This window comes from Elephas maximus, chromosome 5 (assembly GCF_024166365.1).
Source record: "Elephas maximus indicus isolate mEleMax1 chromosome 5, mEleMax1 primary haplotype, whole genome shotgun sequence".
NCBI lineage: Eukaryota > Metazoa > Chordata > Mammalia > Proboscidea > Elephantidae > Elephas > Elephas maximus.
The window spans coordinates 164,418,661-164,439,170 of NC_064823.1; the positions used below are offsets into that span (position 1 = coordinate 164,418,661).

The 20,510-nt window shown below is 46.8% G+C and overlaps 1 protein-coding gene across 1 annotated transcript in view; it reads right to left on the minus strand.

Annotated features, from left to right (window-relative positions):
- SORCS2 (sortilin related VPS10 domain containing receptor 2) overlaps nt 1–20,510 on the minus strand; it is a 568,942-nt gene that overhangs the window by 182,609 nt on the left and 365,823 nt on the right. The window contains exon 3 of the mRNA XM_049886699.1: nt 4,747–4,846. Within this exon, the coding sequence (XP_049742656.1) occupies nt 4,747–4,846 (100 nt within the window). The remainder of the gene's footprint in view (nt 1–4,746; nt 4,847–20,510) is intronic.

Consider the following 20,510-nt stretch of genomic DNA (forward strand, 5'->3'; position numbering starts at 1 on the left):
AGGTGGATTGACACAGTGGCTGCAACAAAGAGCTCAAGCATAACAATGATTGTGAGGATGGCGCAGGACCGGGCAGTGTTTCGTTCTGTTGTGCATAGGGTCGCTATGAGTCGGAACCGACTCGATGGCACCTAACAACAACAACATAGGGTTTCCAAGGAGTGGCTGGCAGATTCGAACTGCCGAACTTTTGGTTAGCCAAGCTCTTAACCACTGTTCCACCAGGGCTCCTCAGACTGCAGTAGGGGGTCCTAGCTCTCTGTGAGTGGTGTCCTATGAAGGAGAAGAGATGGATGGGACGGCCATGTGACAACGAGGCAGAGATGGGAGTGGTGTGGCCACAAGCCAAGGAATGCCAAGGGCAGCCAGCAACAAGCAGCACCAGAAGCTGGAAGAGGCAAGAAAGGACCCTCTCCTGGAGCCTTCCTCAAGAGCACCGCCCTGCCACACCTTGCTCTCAGACTCCTGCCTCTACCCTCATCTGTGAGAGGATACATCTCCATTGTTTTAGGTCACCGGATGTGTGGTAACTTGTCACAGAAGCTCTACAAACTGGTCCAGTGCCCACAGCAGGGGAGACCAGCCAGTCCCTGGTGACCCCCTGAAGCCCATGCTCAGGAGGAGCTGGCTCCAAGGAGGCCTGGGCCCCCACCCGAAGGCCACACTCATGTCTGTGAGCATTCTCCTGGCCTGATCTCCATGTGTAAGCTTGTAGCAACAGAGGAGTTAAGGACGGAAGACAAAAGGTTCCCCGGACCCTCCTCACTCACCCCTCACCCCCACAGCCCCTCCCCACTCGCCCCCTCGTATCTCCCCCCCCCATTCTCCTTTCCCCCCTTCCCCCCCACCCAGCACACATTGCTCAACTTCATCTGGTCTTTATTCTCAGGGCACAGGGCCCTGGTCCTGAGTCCTAGTTCCCGCGGCTTTCTGAGTGCTCCTACCCCCATGAGGGGCCCCAGGGCCAGGCTGGGTGCCCTCCAGCCATCTCCTGAGGCTTGGGGTGGGCCTTGAGCCCATTCCCCGTCTCCAGGGAGCCAGTGAGGTCTCCTGGGGCTGAGACTCAGCCGGCCCTGCTCTGGGAGCCCTGTCCAGGGTGAGGCCCAGTGGTCCCCCAGGGGGATTTGGAGAGATGGGGCAGCAGGCAGTCCTGTCTGAGTTCCCTCGTGCCAGGCGCTGAGCCCCATGGCCTCTTGATCCTGGAATGCCTGTGTAGGTGGGGTCAGCTGTCCCCTTTGGTGACTTACAACAATGACACTGACCTCAGCCACCAGAGGCCAGGCCAGCAAGTCTTCCACTGGCCCCAAACGGTGCTGCAGGGGGAAACTGAGGCTGAGAGCCTGGAGGGGGCGGAACCAGGGTGCGAACCCTACCCTGCGCCCCCCTCCCCCTGCCATGTTCTCTCCCAGAGGCCGGCCTGGAGCCGCTTCGGGATCTAGCCAAACCCTGGGGAAGTCGACGTCACAGCAGAACACGTTGCAGCCTAGAGCACTCCCAACAAGGCAGCAATACAAGCTCACTCCTGCTGCTCAGACTTTACAGGCCGGCCCCAGGGGCAGGAGGCTGTGATTCGAGTATACAAACCAACACTGACATAAAATGGAGCAAACTGGAAATTCCCATGAATTTTTATATCAGACATGGAAGTTGGAAGCGCTTTGGCACCTGGCCGGCTTCTCTGGGCTGTGTCTTCACACCTGTCTTTGGCCACTGTGTTACCATGTCCCATCCAAGAGGTACTGAGAGGAGACCTAAGGGGGTATCTGGGCTGTCTCCGAAGAAGCTATAAAGGGCTCAGCTGTGATTGTCCATAAACGGACTCCTAATAGTGCTCCCATCTCCCCGCACAACCTATCCGCACACGCTGGCCCAGGCAGCCCTGCCGGTGGAGGAACCAATCTCTCCCCAAACGCGGTCACCTGGTGCAGGCGTCACTGTGGTGCAGGGTCGCTCTCTCCCCTTACGCAGCACCACCTGGGGGAAACCCTGGCTCCTGACTCGAGTCTGACTCTGGGCCTTTTACAGGCTGTTTTGTAAGGAAAGGTCTTACTCCCTCCATTAAATGCAGCAGGAGAGGTTTGGTTTCTCCGTCCCCATCACACCCTCGGCAGTTCTAGAAGCTCTGCACCCCAGTGTCCAGAGAGGTCCTGGCACGCAGTGGTTGTTTCATGTACATTTGTCATCTACAAGGCTGGACCAGCACCGAGCACGAGGCCCAGCACACAGTAGGTGCCTCAGCTACATCTGTCACGTACAAGATTAGACAAGGGCACAAAGTCGGGACTCCGTGTAGTTCTGTTGAGTGAGGGGTGTGGGTGCTGGGAAGAGCTTGGAGGTCCTGTTGCTGAGGCCATGGGGAAAAGGGTGAGTCAGAACTCTGCCCACAGGGGCTGCCTCATCCCCGAGCTGCTTCTTGTTCAGATTCCTGGGAGGGGACAGGAGAGTCCAGACTGTCGGCACTGGAATGGGCCTTGTGGATGGAGAAACTGAGGCCTGGGGAGGAAATAAGATGTCCAGCCTCCACATAGGTCAGCAGTGCTCAGGCTGCCTGTCCAGCCAAGCCATGGTACACAGGGAGCCACCATGTCCGGCCTCCACGAGGGGCAGGGCTGTGCTCACAGACACGGGGAACCCCTCTGCTCCACAGAGCTTTGCACTGGGAGCCTGGCGAGCCCAGGTGTGGCCAGAGCTCCAGGGCCTGGCGGGCCTGTGATCAAATCTCCGTCAGTGTCAGGTTCAGAGATACTTGCCATCTTTAGTGAATCAATGAAGGTTCTGCACCTGCTGACTCTGCGTTCACGGAGCCTGCGCTTCTCGCCTGGGTCTGGGGTGAGGGTGCCGCCCCCAGCCCTGCCCACTGCCTGCAGGTGCCAGCCCAGGGTCCTGCACACCATGATCTGTCACGGGGGCCACTGAGCAAATCAAGAAACTGGACAAAGAGTGGACACGTTCCAGCAACCACGGAAGGACATTCTTGCCTTCTGGTCTGTTGAATCACCTTCCACAAAGTCTCCCACCCAGCCCATCGCCACTCCTAAGGGCTCAGGCTGCGCAGGGCCAGGGACAGATGCAGGGCAGCCCGCACCACACCAGGCCCAGCTCAGGCTCGGCCCTCAGACGCTGGAGACGGCCCAGGCCCTGCCTCCCGCCACCCCAGCTCCTCACACAGGCTCATGAATCAGCTTTGTCGCAACAGGGACTGCCGGAGCTTTTCTGCGTCCACGTGCATGTAAAACCAAACCAATTTCCACATGAGCAAGTCAGTGACACTGGTTACGCTCTACACACTGAGCCATCATTCCCCCAACCTTTTCCGACTACTTCACCGTCGTGAGCACAAATTCACTGCCCCCACGCTCCTCTCAGTCCTTTAGAGTTGCTGTTGTCAGTTTGATCCCATAGAGTTCTCTAAAAGAGTGTAACGCTTAACGGGTGCATGTTTTGTTGCGTATATTTTCATCAAAAAAAAAAAAAAGAATAAAATTCGCTGTCTTAAAAAAAATCCAGCCAAGCTGCCTCCCACCGTCCCTCTCCCAAGGACAGTTCTGCCACCCGAGAGCACGCCCACGCCCTCGCTCCGCCCGTACAGCGCCCTTGTCATCCTTATCCGCCTATTGCTGCTGCCACTGCAGAGGCACCCGACTCGTGGGGACCCCATGCTCATTGATCAGATCAGAGGAAACAAGCCAAACCAAACCTGCTGCTGTTGGTTCCGACTGATAGCGACTCTATAGGACAGAGGAGAACCGCCCCATAGGGATTCCAAGGAGCGACTGGTAGGTTCAAGCTGCCGACCTTTTGGTTAGCAGCAGAGTGCTTAACTGTTGAGCCATCAGAGCTCCTTCTGTAGTTCATTAAAAAAAAAAAAAAAGACCAAATCCATTGCTGTGGAGTCAATTCCGACTCATAGTGGCCCTACAGGACGGAGTAGAACTGCCCCGCAGGGTTTCCAAGGAGCAAGCAGTTGGTGGATTTGAACTGCCGACCTTTTGCTTAGCAGCTGAGCTCTTAACTACTGGGCGACCAGGGCTCCTTCGGCCCAGAGGGTCCTCCCTAAATCACAGGGAACACAAGGGGCTGCGCACAGGATCGGTGCCGGGAACATACACCAGGCTCCGTGCATCTCAGCCCTGACGCCCCAATTCTCTGCACGACATGCGTGCTTAGCACGCTCTCACTAGAGGAAACTGAGGCTCCAGGTAGTGGGGCCAGGCCCGTGTGGCTTCTGTTCTGCCTTAATCGTGGGACTGAGTTCGTGGAGGGCGGCTGCCCCTTGACTGGCTTCTCTAATTGACTGAATTCTGTTGGGGCCACACACAGCCCCCCATTTGCAGAGGGGCCCCTCATGGAGCCTGGTGGTGGGCGGCACTGAGCTCACAGGTTTCCTACTCACCAGCCAGGCAGGGAGCAGGGTGAGAAAGGTCACCCCAGACCAGGAATCACGACATGGAGCTCAGATGGAAACCCAAAACAAAGCACACCCAAGCAACCAGAAAACAAGTAGCCGCCACTCACCACGGCCCCCCATGGCACCACCCAGCAGGAGCCGGTCCACGTTCTCCCGCTCCAGGCCCACCCCCGCATCACTGGCTTTGCTGAGGGCACAGCCCTTGCTGGGAGGAAGCCTCTCACGCAGACCCCAAGGACTGTTGGTGGGGCCTGGGACCCTGAGCTCCCGCCCTTCCAGCCCATGGACAGCAGGTGGAGGCCTGGGACCCCGAGCACTGACCGCAGCGTGACACCCACCTTCCTCTTGTTGGTGGGGCAGATGTAGAAGCTGTCGATGACAGTGGTGACGCCAGGCTGCAGCGTGAGCTTGGTGTAGGACGTCCCGAAATCTGACGACCTGGAGACAGGACAACAGCATCAGCCCAGGGACCCCGGCACACCATGAAGCCCGTACCTCCCCAGGAGCAGTGTGTTCCCACAGGGGAGGGGGACACCCGGCTCATGAGAAGGTCTGGGAACCACTCGAGCCTGGAGCTGGACTCGAACCCAGGCCCCTCTGACCCCCAGCTCAGCCAGGGTCTCACAGAGACCCTCTGTCTCCCGGTCTGCACAGCATCCCACCCTCCTTGCTAGTCTGCTTTGTCCTGGTCACATCCCTGCACCCCGGGGGTTATGAAGGTACTTCTAGGTCCCTCCATACTGACTGCCTGCCCCAGCCCTGTCCATCCATTAAAACCTAAACCAAACCTGTTGCTGTCGAGTCGATCCCGACTCATAGCCACCCTATAGGATAGAGTAGAATTGCCCCACAGGGTTTCCAAGGAGCTGCTGGTGGATTTGAACTGCCAACCTTCTGGTGAGCAGCCGAGCTCTCAACCACTACGCTGTTAATCTTTGCTATTTCACAGATGCTGAGAGGCAGCTCAGAGAACTGAGGCTCCTGTCTGAAGCCCCTGACCTCGGACAAGTCTCTCCCACCTCAGAGGCCCGTGGTCCTCGTCTGAATACGAGGGGGATGTAGGTGGGAAGCTATGAGCACCCCTTCCCACTGAAACACCCTGGCTGGCCAGGAGCACGGTGGAGCGGAGCCATCAAAGGTAGTACCACACCTGTGACGTGGAAGCCACGGAACGTGGAGACACTGAACTGATTCTAGTTGTGGTTGTTAGCTGCTATCACGTCAACTCTGAATCGGGGTGACCCCACATATGCAGAGTAGAACTACTCCATGGGGTTTCCAAGGCTGTGACCTTTTGGAAGCAGATCACGAGGCCTGTCTTCTGAAGAGCCTAGCCTCTGGGTAGGTTTGAACCGCCAACCTTTTGGTTAGTGGTTGAGCACTTAACTCTTTGGGCAACCCAGGGACTCTATACTGTTGTTGGGTGCCGTTGAGTCGATTCTGACTCATAGCGACCTCATGTGTGCAGAGGAGAACTGCTCTATAGGGTTTTCTAGGCTGTGATTTTTACTGGAGCACATTGCCAGGCCTTTCTTCCCTGGCACTGCTGGCTAGGTTCGAACCACAGCTTCTCATTACTCCCATTTAAAATGTGCGCCACTGCAAAGATGGCGGAATAGGCAGATGCTTCCAGCAAGCCCTCTTACAACAAAGACCTGAAAACACAAGTGAAACAAGTATATTTATGACAAGCCAGGAGCCGTGAACATCAGAGGCAAGGTTAGAAAACGAACTGAGGGGCAAGGGGAGGAAAAGACAGTTCGGAAGCGGAGAGGAGATACCAGACCAGAATCCTTGGAAGCCCTCAGGCACCATTCCCGGGACTGGCGGCGGGCTGGTACTTGTGTTCGGCCTCAGTGTCCTCAGGGAGAAGACACCAGACACACAGCCTACTTACGCCTCTGGAATCAGACAAGAACGTTGCTCTTGGCAAAAGCTAAGCACTTGGGCCAAAATGAAAGAATTATCCCTACAACTTGAACAAATAGAGAGCAACAAATGAAACCCTCAGGCACCAGCAGAAAACAAATAATAAAAAATTAGAGCAGAACTAAATGAAACAGAAAACAGAAACACAATTGAAAGAATTAATAAGACCAAAAGCTGGTTCTTTGAAAAAAATCAACAAAATTGATAAACAATTGGCCGAACTGACAAAAGAAAAATCGGAGAATAACCCGAATAAGAAATGAGATGGGCGATATTACAACAGACCCAACTGAAATTAAAAGAATCATATCAGATTACTATAAAAACTATACTCAAACAAATTTGAAAACCTAGAAGAAATGGATGAATTCCTAAACTAACACAAACGGAGGTAGAACAACTAAATAAACCCATAACAAGAGAAGAGATTGAAAAGTCAATCAAAAAACTCCCAACAAAAAAAGCCTTGGCCCGGATGGCTTCACTGCAGAGTTCTACCAAACTTTCAGAGAAGAGTTAACACCACTACTTCTAAAGGTATTTCAGAGCATAGAAAAGGACAGAATACTACCAAGCTCATTCTATGAAGCCACCATATCCCTGATACCAAAACCAGGTAAAAAAAAAAAAAAGTAAAGACACCACAAAAAAAGAGAAAATTACAGACTTAAATCCCTCATGAACTTAGATGCAAAAATCCTCAACAAAATTCTAGCCAATACAATTCAACAACATATCAAAAAAATAATTCACCATGACCAAGTGGGATTCATACCAGGTATTCACAGATGGTTCAACATTAGAAAAACAATTAATGGAATCCACCACATAAATAAAACAAAAGACAAGAATCACATGATCTTATCAACTGATGCAGAAAAGGCATTTGACAAAGTTCAACACCCATTCATGATAAAAACTCTCAGCAAAATAGGAATAGAAGGAAAATTACTAAACGTAATAAAGGGCATTTATACAAAGCCAACACCCAACATCATCCTAAATGGAGAGAGCTTGAAAGCATTTCCCCTGAGAACGGGAACCAGACAAGGATGCCCTTTATCACCACTCTTATTTAACATTGTGCTGGAGGTCCTAGCCAGAGCAGTTAGGCTAAATAAAGAAATTAAAGGCATCCAGGTTGGCAAGGAAGAAGTCAAATTATCTCTATTTGCAGACGACATGATCTTATTACACAGAAAACCCTAAGGAATCCTCCAGAAAACTACTGAAACTAAAAGAAGAGTTCAGCAGAGTATTGGGATACAAGGTAAACATACAAAAATCAGTTGGATTCCTCTACACCAACAAAAAGAATATCGAAGAGGAAATCACCAAATCAATGCCATTTACAGTAGCCCCCAAGAAGATAAAATACTTAAGAATAAATCTTACCAGAGATGTAAAAGACTTATAAAAAGAAAACTACAAAACACTTCTGCAAGAAACCAAAAGAGACCTACATAAGTGGAAAAACATACCTTGCTCACGGATAGGAAGAGTTAACATTATAAAAATGTCTATACTACCAAAAGCGATCTATACATTTAATGCAATTCTGATCCAAATCCCAATGACATTTTTTAATGAGATGGAGAAACAAATCACCAGCTTCATATGGAAGGGAAAGAGGCCCCAGATAAATAAGGCGTTACTGAAAAAGAAGAACAAAGTGAGAGGCCTCACGTTACCTGATTTTAGAACCTATTATACCATCACAGTAGTCAAAACAGCCTGGTACTGGTACAACAACAGACACATAGGCCAGGGGAACAGAATTGAGAATCCAGACATAAATTCATCCACATATGAGCAGTTGATATTTGACAAAGGCCTCAAAGCAGTTAAATGGGGAAAAGACAGTCTTTTTAATAAATGGTGCCGGCATAACTGGATATTTATCTGCAAAAAAATGAAACAAGACCCATACCTCACTCCATGCACAAAAACTAACTCAAAATGGATCAAAGGCCTAAATATAAAACCTAAAATGATAAAGATCATGGAAGAAAAAATAGGGACAACGTTAGGAGCCCTAATACATGGCATAAACAGTATACAAAACATTACTGACAATGCAGAAGAGAAACTAGATAACTGGGAGCTCCTAAAAATCAAACACTTATGCTCATCCAAAGATTTCACCAAAAGAGTAAAAAGATTACCTACAGACCGGGAAAAAGTTTTTAGCTATGACATTTCTGATCAGCATCTGATCTCTAAAATCTACATGATACTGCAAAAACTCAACAACAAAAAGACAAATAACCCAATTAAAAAATGGGCAAAAGATATGAACAGACCCTTCACCAAAGAAAACATTCAGGCTGCTAACAGATACATGAGGAAATGCTCACAATCATTAGCCATTCGAGAAATGCAGATCAAAACTACAATGAGATTCCATCTCACTTCAACAAGGCTGGCATTAATCCAAAAAACACAAAATAATAAATGTTGGAGAGGTTGTGGAGAGACCAGAACACTTATATACTGCTGGTGGGACTGTAAAATGGTACAACCACTTTGGAAATCGATTTGGCCCTTCCTTAAAAAGCTAGAAATAGAACTACCATACGATCCAGCAATCCCACTCCTTGGAATATATCCTAGAGAAATAAGAGCCTTTACACAAACAGATATATGCACACCCATGTTTATTGAGGCACTGTTTACAATAGCAAAAAGATGGAAGCTACCAAGGTGCCCATCAACGGATGAATGGATAAATAAATTATGGTATATTCACACAATGGAATACTATGAATTGATAAAGAACAGTGAGGAATCTGTGAAACATTTCATAACATGGAGGAATCTGGAAGGCATTATGCTGAGTGAAATTAGTCAGCTGCAAAAGAACAAATATTGTAGGAGACTACTATTATAGGAACTCAAGAAACAGTTTAAACAGAGAAGAAAATATTCTTTGATGGTTACGAGAGGGGGGAGGGAGGGTAGGAGAGGGGTATTCACTAATTAAATAATAGACAAGAACTATTTCAAGTGAAGGGAAAGACAACACACAATAGAGGCGAGGTCAGCACAACTGGACTAAACCAAAAGCAAAGAAGCTTCTTGAATAAACTGAATGCTTCAAAGGCCAGCGTAGTAGGGGTGGGGGTTTGGGGACCATAGTTTCAGGGAACATCTAAGTCAATTGGCATAATAAAATCTATTAAGAAAACATTCTGCATCCCACTTTGGAGAGTGGCATCTGGGGTCTTAAACGCTATCAAGTGGCCATCTAAGATGCATCAATTGGTCTCAACCCACCTGGTACAGAGGAGAATGAAGAACACCAAGGACACCAGGTAATTATGAGCCCAAAAAACAAAAAGGGCCACATAAACCAGAGACTACATCATCCTGAGACCAGAAGAGCTAGATGGTGCCCAGCAACAACCGATGACTACCCTGACAGGGAACATAACAGAGAACCGCTGAGGGAGCAGGAGAGCAGTGGGATGCAGACCCCAAATTCTCATAAAAAGACCAGACTTAAGGGTCTGACTGAGACTGGAAGGACCCCGGTGGTCATGGCCCCCAGACCTCTTGGCCCAGGACAGGAACCATTCCCGAAGCCAACTATTCAGACAGGGATTGGACTGGACAATGGGTTGGAGAGGGATGCTGGTGAGGAGTGAGCTTCTTGGATCAGGCGGACACTTGAGACTAGGTTGGCATCTCCTGCCTGGAGGGGAGATGAGAGGGTAGAGGAGGTTAGAAGCTGGTGAAATGGACACGAAAAGAGAGAGTGGAGGGAGAGAGCGGGCTGTCTCATTAGGGGGAGAGTAACTGGGAGTGTGTAGCAAGGTGTATGTAAGTTTTTGTGTGAGAGACTGACCTGATTTGTAAACTTTCACTTAAGGCACAATAAAAATTTAAAAAAAAATGTGCGCCACTGTACATGCACCAGCTTTGTGCAGGAGGTGGCGGCCAGGTTGGGGGGCAGCACCTCCACCTGGCTCCCTGACTCCACCGACATCATCTCACCATCTTCGGAAGGTGGGCCCAGGATGGAGCCCGAATCTATTGAGCGCCTACTGTGTGCAGCGCCTGTGGGCCTCTCGTGTCCACCCCCACTGAGACCTGCAGAAGGGAGCTGAGCTCAGAGGACGCTATGGGCTGAACTGTGTCCCCCAGAAAGACATGCTGAAGCCCTGGTACCTACGAGCTTCGACCTATTTGAAAACAGGTCATAATGGAGCAAGGGGTCCTGATCCAACATACACCCCAAACCCAAACCTGTTGCCCTGGAGTCGATTCTGACTCATAGCCACCCCATATGGCAGAGCAGAGCTGCTCAGTAGGGTTTTCTTGGCTGCAATCTTTAGAGAAGCAGATTGCCAGGCCCTTCTTCTGAGGCACTAGTGGGTGGGTTTGATCCACCAACCTTTTGATTAGCCACTGAGCACAAACTGTTTGTACCACCCAGGGTACCTGATCTCATCTGAGAGGTTTCCTCATAAAGCCAAGAAGAGACACAGGGACGGAGACAGAGGAAGGACGCCATGTGACGCTGCAGCTGCAGCCCAGGAATGCCGGGAGCCACCAGGAGCTGGGAGAGAGGCAGGAGCAGTCTCTCTCAGAGCCTCAGAAGGAGCCCCAAGGCCAACACCCTGGTCTGAGACCCCCCGCCTGCAGGGCTGTGAGACAGTGAATTTCTTTATCTAGAATCCACCCTTAACAACGGTCTCGAGGGTGTGCAGGGACAGGTAATAGGTCCTGTTCTACGTAAGGTCGCCATGAGTCAGAGGCAACGTGAACGCACTAACAACAACGAAACCACCCAGTTTGTGGTCCTTGGTTACAGCCACCCCAGGCACACAGGGTTTTGGGAGGGGGTCAGCTTGAGTCCAGGCTCTGGGTCGGGCCTCCTGTCCTCAGACCCTCGCACATGGGAGGCTTGTGGCTTGAGCGTCCTCCCTCCTGCTCTGGCCTAGTCTGCCACTGTCTGCACCATGAGGGGTGGCCAGACCAGCACTGTTCAGGTCTACCACCTCCCCATGAAGGTGCTCTCCTAATACATCCCATAATACTCCCATCTGGGTCCTACCAGGATGCTTGCCTCCCTGAGCCTCCCAGGGAAAGGGAGGGTCCAGGACACCAGCCAGGATATTTCCTGGGTGCTCTTCTAGCCAAGGCCATCTGCCCCCCCCTCAGTCCTACCAGCTGGACCCTCCTCCCAGCCAGGCCTAGAGCCCTGCCCCCCACTCCACCCCTCCCCCATGTGAGAGCAAAGGTGCCTCAGGAAGGAGGAGATGGGATTAGGGAGGTCTCACTCTCAGCCTCAGAGAATGATTTTCTCCAGGAAGGAGGTAGCCAGCCTGGGGCCCATCAGACCCAGGAAATTCCAGAGCCAGGCAGAGGCAGATGGCTGATGCATTCCAGACCCTGTGGGAATCTAAGTGTTGCACTGTCTCCCCCGCCCCCTGGCTGTGTTGTGAGCTCCATGAATTCCAGATGAGGGGGGACCCTCAGCCCCCTCTTCTTGTCCCTCCCTGGCCCTCAAGCTACCTCCATGACCTGCCAATTCTGCCTCCTGGCCACCTCTCACCCCATCCCCTCTCCATCCCCCCACTCGCCCCCCTCACCCTACCTCACCAGGACCTGCTGGCCGCCCCCTGTTCCCCCCAGAACCAGAGGTGCCTGCCCCTCAAAATCCTGCAGGCTTAGTCTCAGGAGGGAGCAGCAGGTGCTGCCACGGCTGAGGATAAATAGAAAAGTCTAAATGTAACAGCACCAGGTGTGATGGGGCCAGGAGGAAGAAGAGCAGAGAAGGAGCAGAAGGGGACAGGGCAGGGCTGCTGCTTTACAGAGACAGTCAGGAAGGCTTCTGGATGAAGCGCCCTTTGAACAGAAACCTGGACGAGGGGGGAGACTGCTTTGTGGCTACTGAGGGCCCACTGTTGTTGTTAGGTGCCCTTGAGCCATTGAGTTGGTTCTGACCCTATGTGCAGCAGAACGAAACACTGCCTGGTCCTGTGCCATCCTCACAATCGTTGTTATGCTTGAGCACACTGTTGCAGCCACTGTGTTAGTCCATCTTGTTGAGGGTCTTCCTCTTTTTCGCTGGCCCTCTACATTACCAAGCATGATGTCCTTTTCCAGGGACTGATCCCTCCTGACAACATGTCCGAAGTATGTAAGACATGGTCTCCCCATCCTTGCTTCTAAGGAGCGTTCTGGTTGTACTTATTCCAAGACAGATTTGTTTGTTCCTTTGGCAGTCCATGGCATATTCAATATTCTTCGCCAACACCACAATTCAAAGGTGTCAACTCTCCTTTGGTCTTCCTTATTCATTGTCCAGCTTTCACATGCATATGATGCTATTGAAGATACCATGGCTTGGGTCAGGCACACCTTAGTCTTCAGGGTGACATCTTCACTTTTGATCACTTTAAAGAGGTCTGTTACAGCAGATTTGCCCAATGCAATGCACGTGCTCCCAAAATTCACATCCGCCTGGAACCTGTGAGCAGTTGGAAATAGGGTTTGTTGTGAACCGTGTCCCCCAAAAGACATTTTGAAGCCCTGACCCAAGTACCTTTGAATATGACCTTGTTTGGAAATAATAGTTTTTTCTTTTTTGGGTTAATGAGGCCATACAGGGGTGAAGAAATTAAAGTTGTCAAAGATTTCACTCTTCTCAGCTTAGCAACAATCAACGCCCAGGGAAGCAGCAGTCAAGAAATCAAACGCAGGGAGGTGGGGCCAAGAAGGCAGAGTAGTCAGATGCTTCCCATGGTCCCTCTTATAACAAGACCCAAAAAAACAAGGGAATCGATTATATATGACAATCTAGGAGCCCTGAACATCAAAGGCAAAGTTGAGGAATAAGACTGAGTGGTAGGAGGAGGGAGAGACAGTACAGAAGCAGCGAGGAGTTGCCAGACCTGACCCTGCTGGAACCAGCACTCTGCAGGCTGGCGTGTGCAGTGAGGCAGTGGCACTTGGGACATGTTTTCCACATCGGGAGAGACCAACCAGCAAAGAGTCTACTCAACCCTCCAAAACCAGTGCTCATTCAGCAAAAAATAAGTACATATGTCTAACCTACCATGCAGATCAAACCCTCCCTCTTGGGAAGAACCTCTCTCCCATTTATCTGCCCCCTCCCACTCTGCATCAGGTCCCTCGCCAGCTTCAGCAATTGCTGAGCTCCCTGGGCCAGAAGTAGGACTCATCATGCATCCTGAGCCATTCTCCTAGCTTTGGAGAGGGAACTAATTAACAAAAAGGGAAAAATAATCTGCCAGCTCCCCTAAACTGGGAACTCAGGGCAGGCACAGCTCCTTTGCCTATGCACAGGCATAAGGGGTCCACAGACTTTGAATGTCTTTCACCCCTGCATAGACCTGTGTGGGCCCATTTCAGCAGCATAGCCCCTTATTAGCATAGTATAACAGGGTACATACCTGAAGCCTATTTTCAACTGTATCAGCTATAAGGTGGAGTGGCAGATTCATGATGTTTGACTCTACTCTGACCATTAAGCAGCGTCCTCACCTATGCACATCAGGGGCCTGAGGACTGGTGGTTCCAACCACAACACCTAGCTACAGAGGTCCAAGGATAAGTGGAGCCTCCCAGTCCTTATAGCCATCAGCTTTGGGTGCCCATAGTCCAGCTGCAAAACGCACCTACCAATTCACTCTAGGGAACAGGGACACGCTTTCCTCACAGACACTCAGGGGTGGTTGTCAGCCCCCTGCCTTGCTCAGCACGTGACCCCCTACTGCAGCTAGATAACTGTGTCTATTCCATTCACCCCTGCCCATCTAGGACTGTAGGTGAGAGCCTGTACCACACACTTGGTGACTGACTACCTGGACATCTGAGCTGAATCCGTACAAGAAAAGTAAGTGGACTCCTGGCTCACATACCTAGTAACAACTCTAACCTTCTGGTGATAGGATGTGAGAGCTTCAAAGCCACCAATAATCAAACTAGCTCACTCAAGCAACCTATTTGGGCATATCAAAACAAAACAAAACAAAAAGCTAGGATATAGTAAGCAAAGATAAAATAAATAAATATAATAACTTATGAATGGCTTGGAGACAACAGTCAATATCAAATCACATAAAGAGTCAGACCATGATGGCTTTAGTAAGAACCCAAAACAAAAAATCAAGAAACCTTCTGGAGGAAAATAACTTCTTGGAATTACCAGAGGTAGAATTCAAAAGATTAATATACAGAGCTCTTCAACAGATCAGGAAGGAGATCAGGCAAAACACAGAACAAGTCAAGGAACACAGAGATGAAGCAACGGAGGAACTGAAGAAGGTTATACAAGAGTATAATGACAAATTTAAAAGGCTGCAAGAATCCAGAGAGAGACAGAAACAGAAATCCAAAAGATTAACAATAAAATTTCAGAATTAGACAACTTAATAGAAAGTCATGGGAGCAGAATTGAGGCAATGGAAGTCAGAATCAGTGAGATTGAAGACAAAGCACTTGACACCAACTTATTTGAGGAAAAATCAGATAAAGGAATTTTAAAAAATGAAGAAACCCTAAGAATTATGTGGCACTCTATCAAAAGGAATAACCTACAAGTGATTGAAGTACCAGAACAGGGGGAGATAACAGAAAATACAGAGAGAATTGCTGAGGATTTTTTTGGCAGAAAACTTCCCTGATATTGTGAAAGATGAGAAGATATCTATCCAAGAAGCTCATCAAACCCTACACAAGGTAGATCCCAAAAGAAAGCCACCAAGACATATTATAATCAAACTTGCCAAAACCAAAGATAAAGAGAGAATTTTAACAGCAGCCAGGGATAAACGAAAAGTCATCTACAAAGGAGAGTCAATAAGACTGTGCTCTGACTACTCAGCAGAACCATGCAGGCAAGGAGGCAATGTGATGACATATATAAAGCCTTGAAGGAAAAAAATTGCCAGCCAAGAATTATATATCCAGCAAGATGTTCTCTCAAATACCAAAACCAAAAACCAAACCCAGTGCCGTCAAGTCGATTCCAACTCATAGCGACCCTATAGGACAGAGTAGAACTGCCCCATAGAGTTTCCAAGGAGCGCCTGGTGGATTCGAACTGCTGACCCTTTGGTTAACAGCCATAGCACTTAACCACTACGCCACCAGGGTTTCCGTTCTCTCAAATATGAAGGCAAAATTAGGGCATTTCCAGATAAACAGAGGTTTAGGGAATTTGTAAAAACTAAACCAAAATTACAAAAAATACTAAAGGGAGTCCTCTGGTTAGAAAATCAATAACATCAAATAACAACTCAAGATTAGACCACAGGTCAGAAAAACCAGATATCAATGTACATAGGGAAGTCACAAATAAATCAAAGCTAAAACACTGAAAATAGAGAAACAAAGATGTCAGTATATAAAAGACGACAGTATTAAAAAACAAAAAGAGGGACTAAAAGTGTAGTCATAGATCTTTCCTATGGAGAGGAAGTCAAGGCGATATAAAGCAATAAAAGATTAGTTTAAACTTAGAAAAACAGAGGTAAATATTAAGGTAACCACAAAGGAAACTAAAAATCCTACACGTCAAAATAAAAAAACGAGAAAAACATGAAGACTCAGTAAATACAACATCAACAAAAATGAAAAGGATGAACAGAAAATACACAAAGAAAAACGGCTCAGCACAGAAAATTAAGTGGAACAAAGAAACTGTCAACAACACACACACACAAAATACATCAAAATGACAGCACTAAACTTAGACCTATCAATAATTATGCTGAATGTAAATGGACTAAATGCACCAATAAAGGGACAGAAAGTGGGAGAATGGGTTAAAAAAACACCACCCATCTATATACTGCCTACAAGAGACACATCTTAGACTCAAAGACACAAAAAAACTAAAACTCAAAGGATGGAAAAAAATATGTCAAGCAAACAACAGTCAAAAAAGAGCAGAAGTGACAATATTAATCTCTGCCAAAACAGACTTTAGAGTAAAATCCACCAAAATGGATAAGGAAGGACACTATATAATGATTAAAGGGTCAATACACAGGAGTACATAACCATAACATATATTTATGTACCCAATGACAGGGCTCCAAAATATGTAAAACAAATTCTAACAGTATCAAAAAGAGAAATAGACAGCTCCACAATAATAGTAGGAGGCTTCAACACACAACTTTTGGTGAAGGACGGAACATCCAGAAAGAAGCCCAACAGAGACACAAGATCTAAATGCCACAATCAACCAACTTGATCTGATCAACGTACACAATGCACATGGGACATTCTCCAGAATACAGCACATATTAGGCCATAAAGCAAGCCTTAACAGAATACAAAGCATCAAAATATTACAAAGCATCTTTTCTGACCATAAAACATAAAAGTAGAACTCAATAACAGAAAAAGCAAGAGGGAAAAAAAAAAAAAAAAAAAGGAACACATGGAAACTGAACAACATCTTGCTCAAAAACTACTGGGTTATAGATGAAATTAAGGACAGACTAATGAAATTGACAGAATCAAATGAGAATGAAAACACATCCTACCAGAACCTTTGGGACACAGCAAAAGCAGTGCTCAGAGGTCAATTTATGGCAATAAATGCACACATCCAAAAAGAACAAAGGGCCAAAATCAAAACATTAACCCTACAACTCGAACAAATAAAAGGAGAGCAGCGAAAGAAGCACTCGGGCACTAGAAGAAAGCAAATAATAAAAATTAGAGCAGAATTAAATGAAACAGAGAATAGAAAAACAATTGAAAGAGTTAACAAGACCAAAAGCTGGTTCTTTGAAAAGATCAACAAAATTGATAAACCCCTGGGCAAACTGACAAAAGAAAAACAGGAAAGGAAGGAAATAGCCCAAATAAGAAATGAGATCGGCAATATCACAACAGACCTAACTGAAATTAAAGAATCATGACAGAATAGTATGAAAAATTATACTCTACTAAATTTGAAAACCTAGAGGAAATGGACAAATTTCTAGAAACACAATACCTACCTAAACTAACACAAACAGAGGTAGAACAACTAAATAAACCTACAACTAAAGAAGAGATTGAAAAGGTAATTAAAAAACTCACAACAAAAAACAGTCCTGGCCCCGATGGCTTCACTGGAGAATTCTACCAAGCTTTCAGAGAAAAGTTAACACCACTACCACTAAAAGTATTTCAGAGCGTAGAAAAAGATAGACTACTCCTAAAAACATTCTATGAAGCCATCATAGCCCTGATACCAAAACCAGGTAAACACACCACAAAAAAGAAAATTACAGGCCAATATCACTCATGAACATAGACACAAAAATCCTCGCCAAAGTGTAGCCAATAGAATTCAACAAAACATTAATAATAATACAACACGGCCAAGTGGGATTCATACCAGGTATGCAGAGATGGTCCAACATTAGAAAAACTATCAATGTAATCCATCACAAAAATAAAACAAAAGACAAGAATCACATGATCTTATCAATTGATGCAGAAAAGGCATTTGATGAAGTCCAAAACCCACTCATGATAAAAACTCTCAGCAAAATAGGAATAGAAGGAAAAATTCCTCAACGTAATAAAGGGTATTTATACAAAGCCAACAGCCAACATCATCCTAAGTGGAGACAGTCTGAAACCATTCCCCTTGAGAACGGGAAACAGACAAGGACGCCCTTTATCACCACTCTTATTCAACATAGTGCTGGAGATCCTAGCCAGAGAAACTGGGCGAGAAAAAGAAATAAAGGGCACCCAGACTGATAAAGAAGAAGTAAAAGTATCACTATTTGCAATGAAATGATCTTATACACAGAAAACCTCAAAAAATCCACAAGAAAACTACTGGTACTGATAGAAGATTTCAGCAAAGTATCAGGACACACTTGAAAGAAGTACAACCAGGATGCTCCTTAGAAGCAAGGATGGCAAGACTGCGTCTTACACACTTTGGACATGTTGTCCAGAGGGATCAGTCCCTGGAGAAGGACATCATGCTTGGCAGAGTACAGGGTCAGCAGAAAAGAGGAAGACCTTCAACAAGATGGATTGACACAGTGGCTGCAACAATGGGCTCAAGCATAACAATGATTGTAACGATGGCGCAGGACCGGGCAGTGTTTCGTTCTGTTGTGCACAGGGTCGCTATGAGTCAGAACCAACTCGACGGCACCTAACAACAACAACATCAGGATACAAGATAAACATAAATCAACTGGATTCCTCTCTGCCGACAAAGAGAACTGCGAGGAGGAAAATCACCAAATCAAATACCATTCACAGTAGCCCCCAAGAAGATAAAATACTTAGGAATAAATCTACTCAGAGATGTAAAAGACCTAGACAAAGAAAACTACAAGGCACTACTGCAAGAAACCAAGAGACCTACATAAGTGGGATAACATACCTTGTTCATGGACAGGAAGACTCAACATTGCAAAAATGTCAATTCGACCCAAAGTGATCTACAGATACAAGGTAATCCCAATCCAAATTACAATGACATTTTTTAACGAGATGGAGAAACAAATCACCAACTTCATCTGGAAGGGAACAGGCCCTGAATAAGTAAAGCATTACCAAAGCAGAAGAACAAAGTAGGAGGCCTCACACTACCTGATTTTAGAACCTATTATACCGCCATGGTAGTCAAAACAGCCTGGTACTGGTACAACAACAGATACACGGACCAATGGAACAGAATTGAGAATCCAGACATAAATCCATCCACATATGAGCAGCTGATATTTGACAAAGGCCCAAAGTCTGTTAAATGGGGAAAAGGTAGTCTCTTTAACAAATGGTGCTGGCATAACTGGATATCCATCTGCAAAAAAATGAAGCAAGACCCATACCTCATACCATGCACAAAAAACTAACTCAAAATGGGTCAAAGCTAAATATAAAATCTAAAACGGTAAAGATCATAGAAGAAAAATTAGGAACAACGCTAGGAGCCCTAATACATGGTATAAACGGTATACAAAACATTACTAACAATGCTGCACAAACACCAGAAGAGAAACTAGATAACTGGGAGCTCCTAAAAATCGAACACCAGTGCTCATCAAAAGGCTTCACCAGAAGAGTAAAAAGACAACCTACAGACTGGGAAAAAAAATTTTGGCTACAACATATCCAATCAGGGTCTAATCTCTAACATCTATAAGATACTGCAAAACCTCAACAACAAAAAGACAAATAACTCAATTAAAAAATGGGCAAAGGCAATCCTAGGAATATATCCTGGAGAAATAAGAGTCGCCCCAAGAACAGACATATGCACACCCATGTTCATTGCAGCATTGTTCAAAACAGCAAAAAGATGGAAACAGCCTAGATGCCCATCAACAGATGAATGGATAAACGAACTACGATAATACGCACAACCCAACGATAAAGAACAATGATGAATCTGCAAAGCATCTCATAACTTGGATGAATCTCAAGGGCATTATGCTGAGTGAAATAAGTCAATTAGAAAAGGACAAATGTTGCATGAGACCACTACTGCAAAAACTCATAAAAAGGTTTACCCACAAAAAGAAACAATCTTTGAAAGGGCTGACTCAAGAGGGGGAGAGCAAGTGGGAGTAGGGAGTGAGATGTATGTAAACTTACATGTGACAGACTGATTGGATTTGTAAACGTTCACTTGAAGCTTAATAAAAGTTATTAAAAAAAAAAAAGAAACAATCTTTGATGGTTATAATGGAGGGGAGGGGTGGGGATGGAAACACACTAAACAGACAATAGATAAATGGTAACTCTGGTGAAGGATAAGACAATACACAACACTGAGAAGCCAGCACAACCTGTCCAAGGCAAGGTCATGGGAGCTCCACAGACACACCCAAACTACCTGAGGGACCAAATTACTGGGCTGAGGGCTATGGGGACCATGGTCTCGAGAAACACCTAGCTCAGTTGGCATAACATAGTTTATAAACAAAATGTTCTATGTTCTACTTTGGGGAGCAGTGTCTGCAGTCTTAAAAACCTGTGAGCGGCCATCTAAGATACTCCACTGGTCTCACCCCTTCAGGAGCATGGAAGAATGAAGAAAATTAAAGATACAAGGGAAAGATTAGTCCAAAGGACTAAAGGACCACATCTACCACAGCCTCCACCAGACTGAGTCCAGTACAACAAGATGGTGCCCGGCTACCACCACGGACCGCTCTGACAGGGA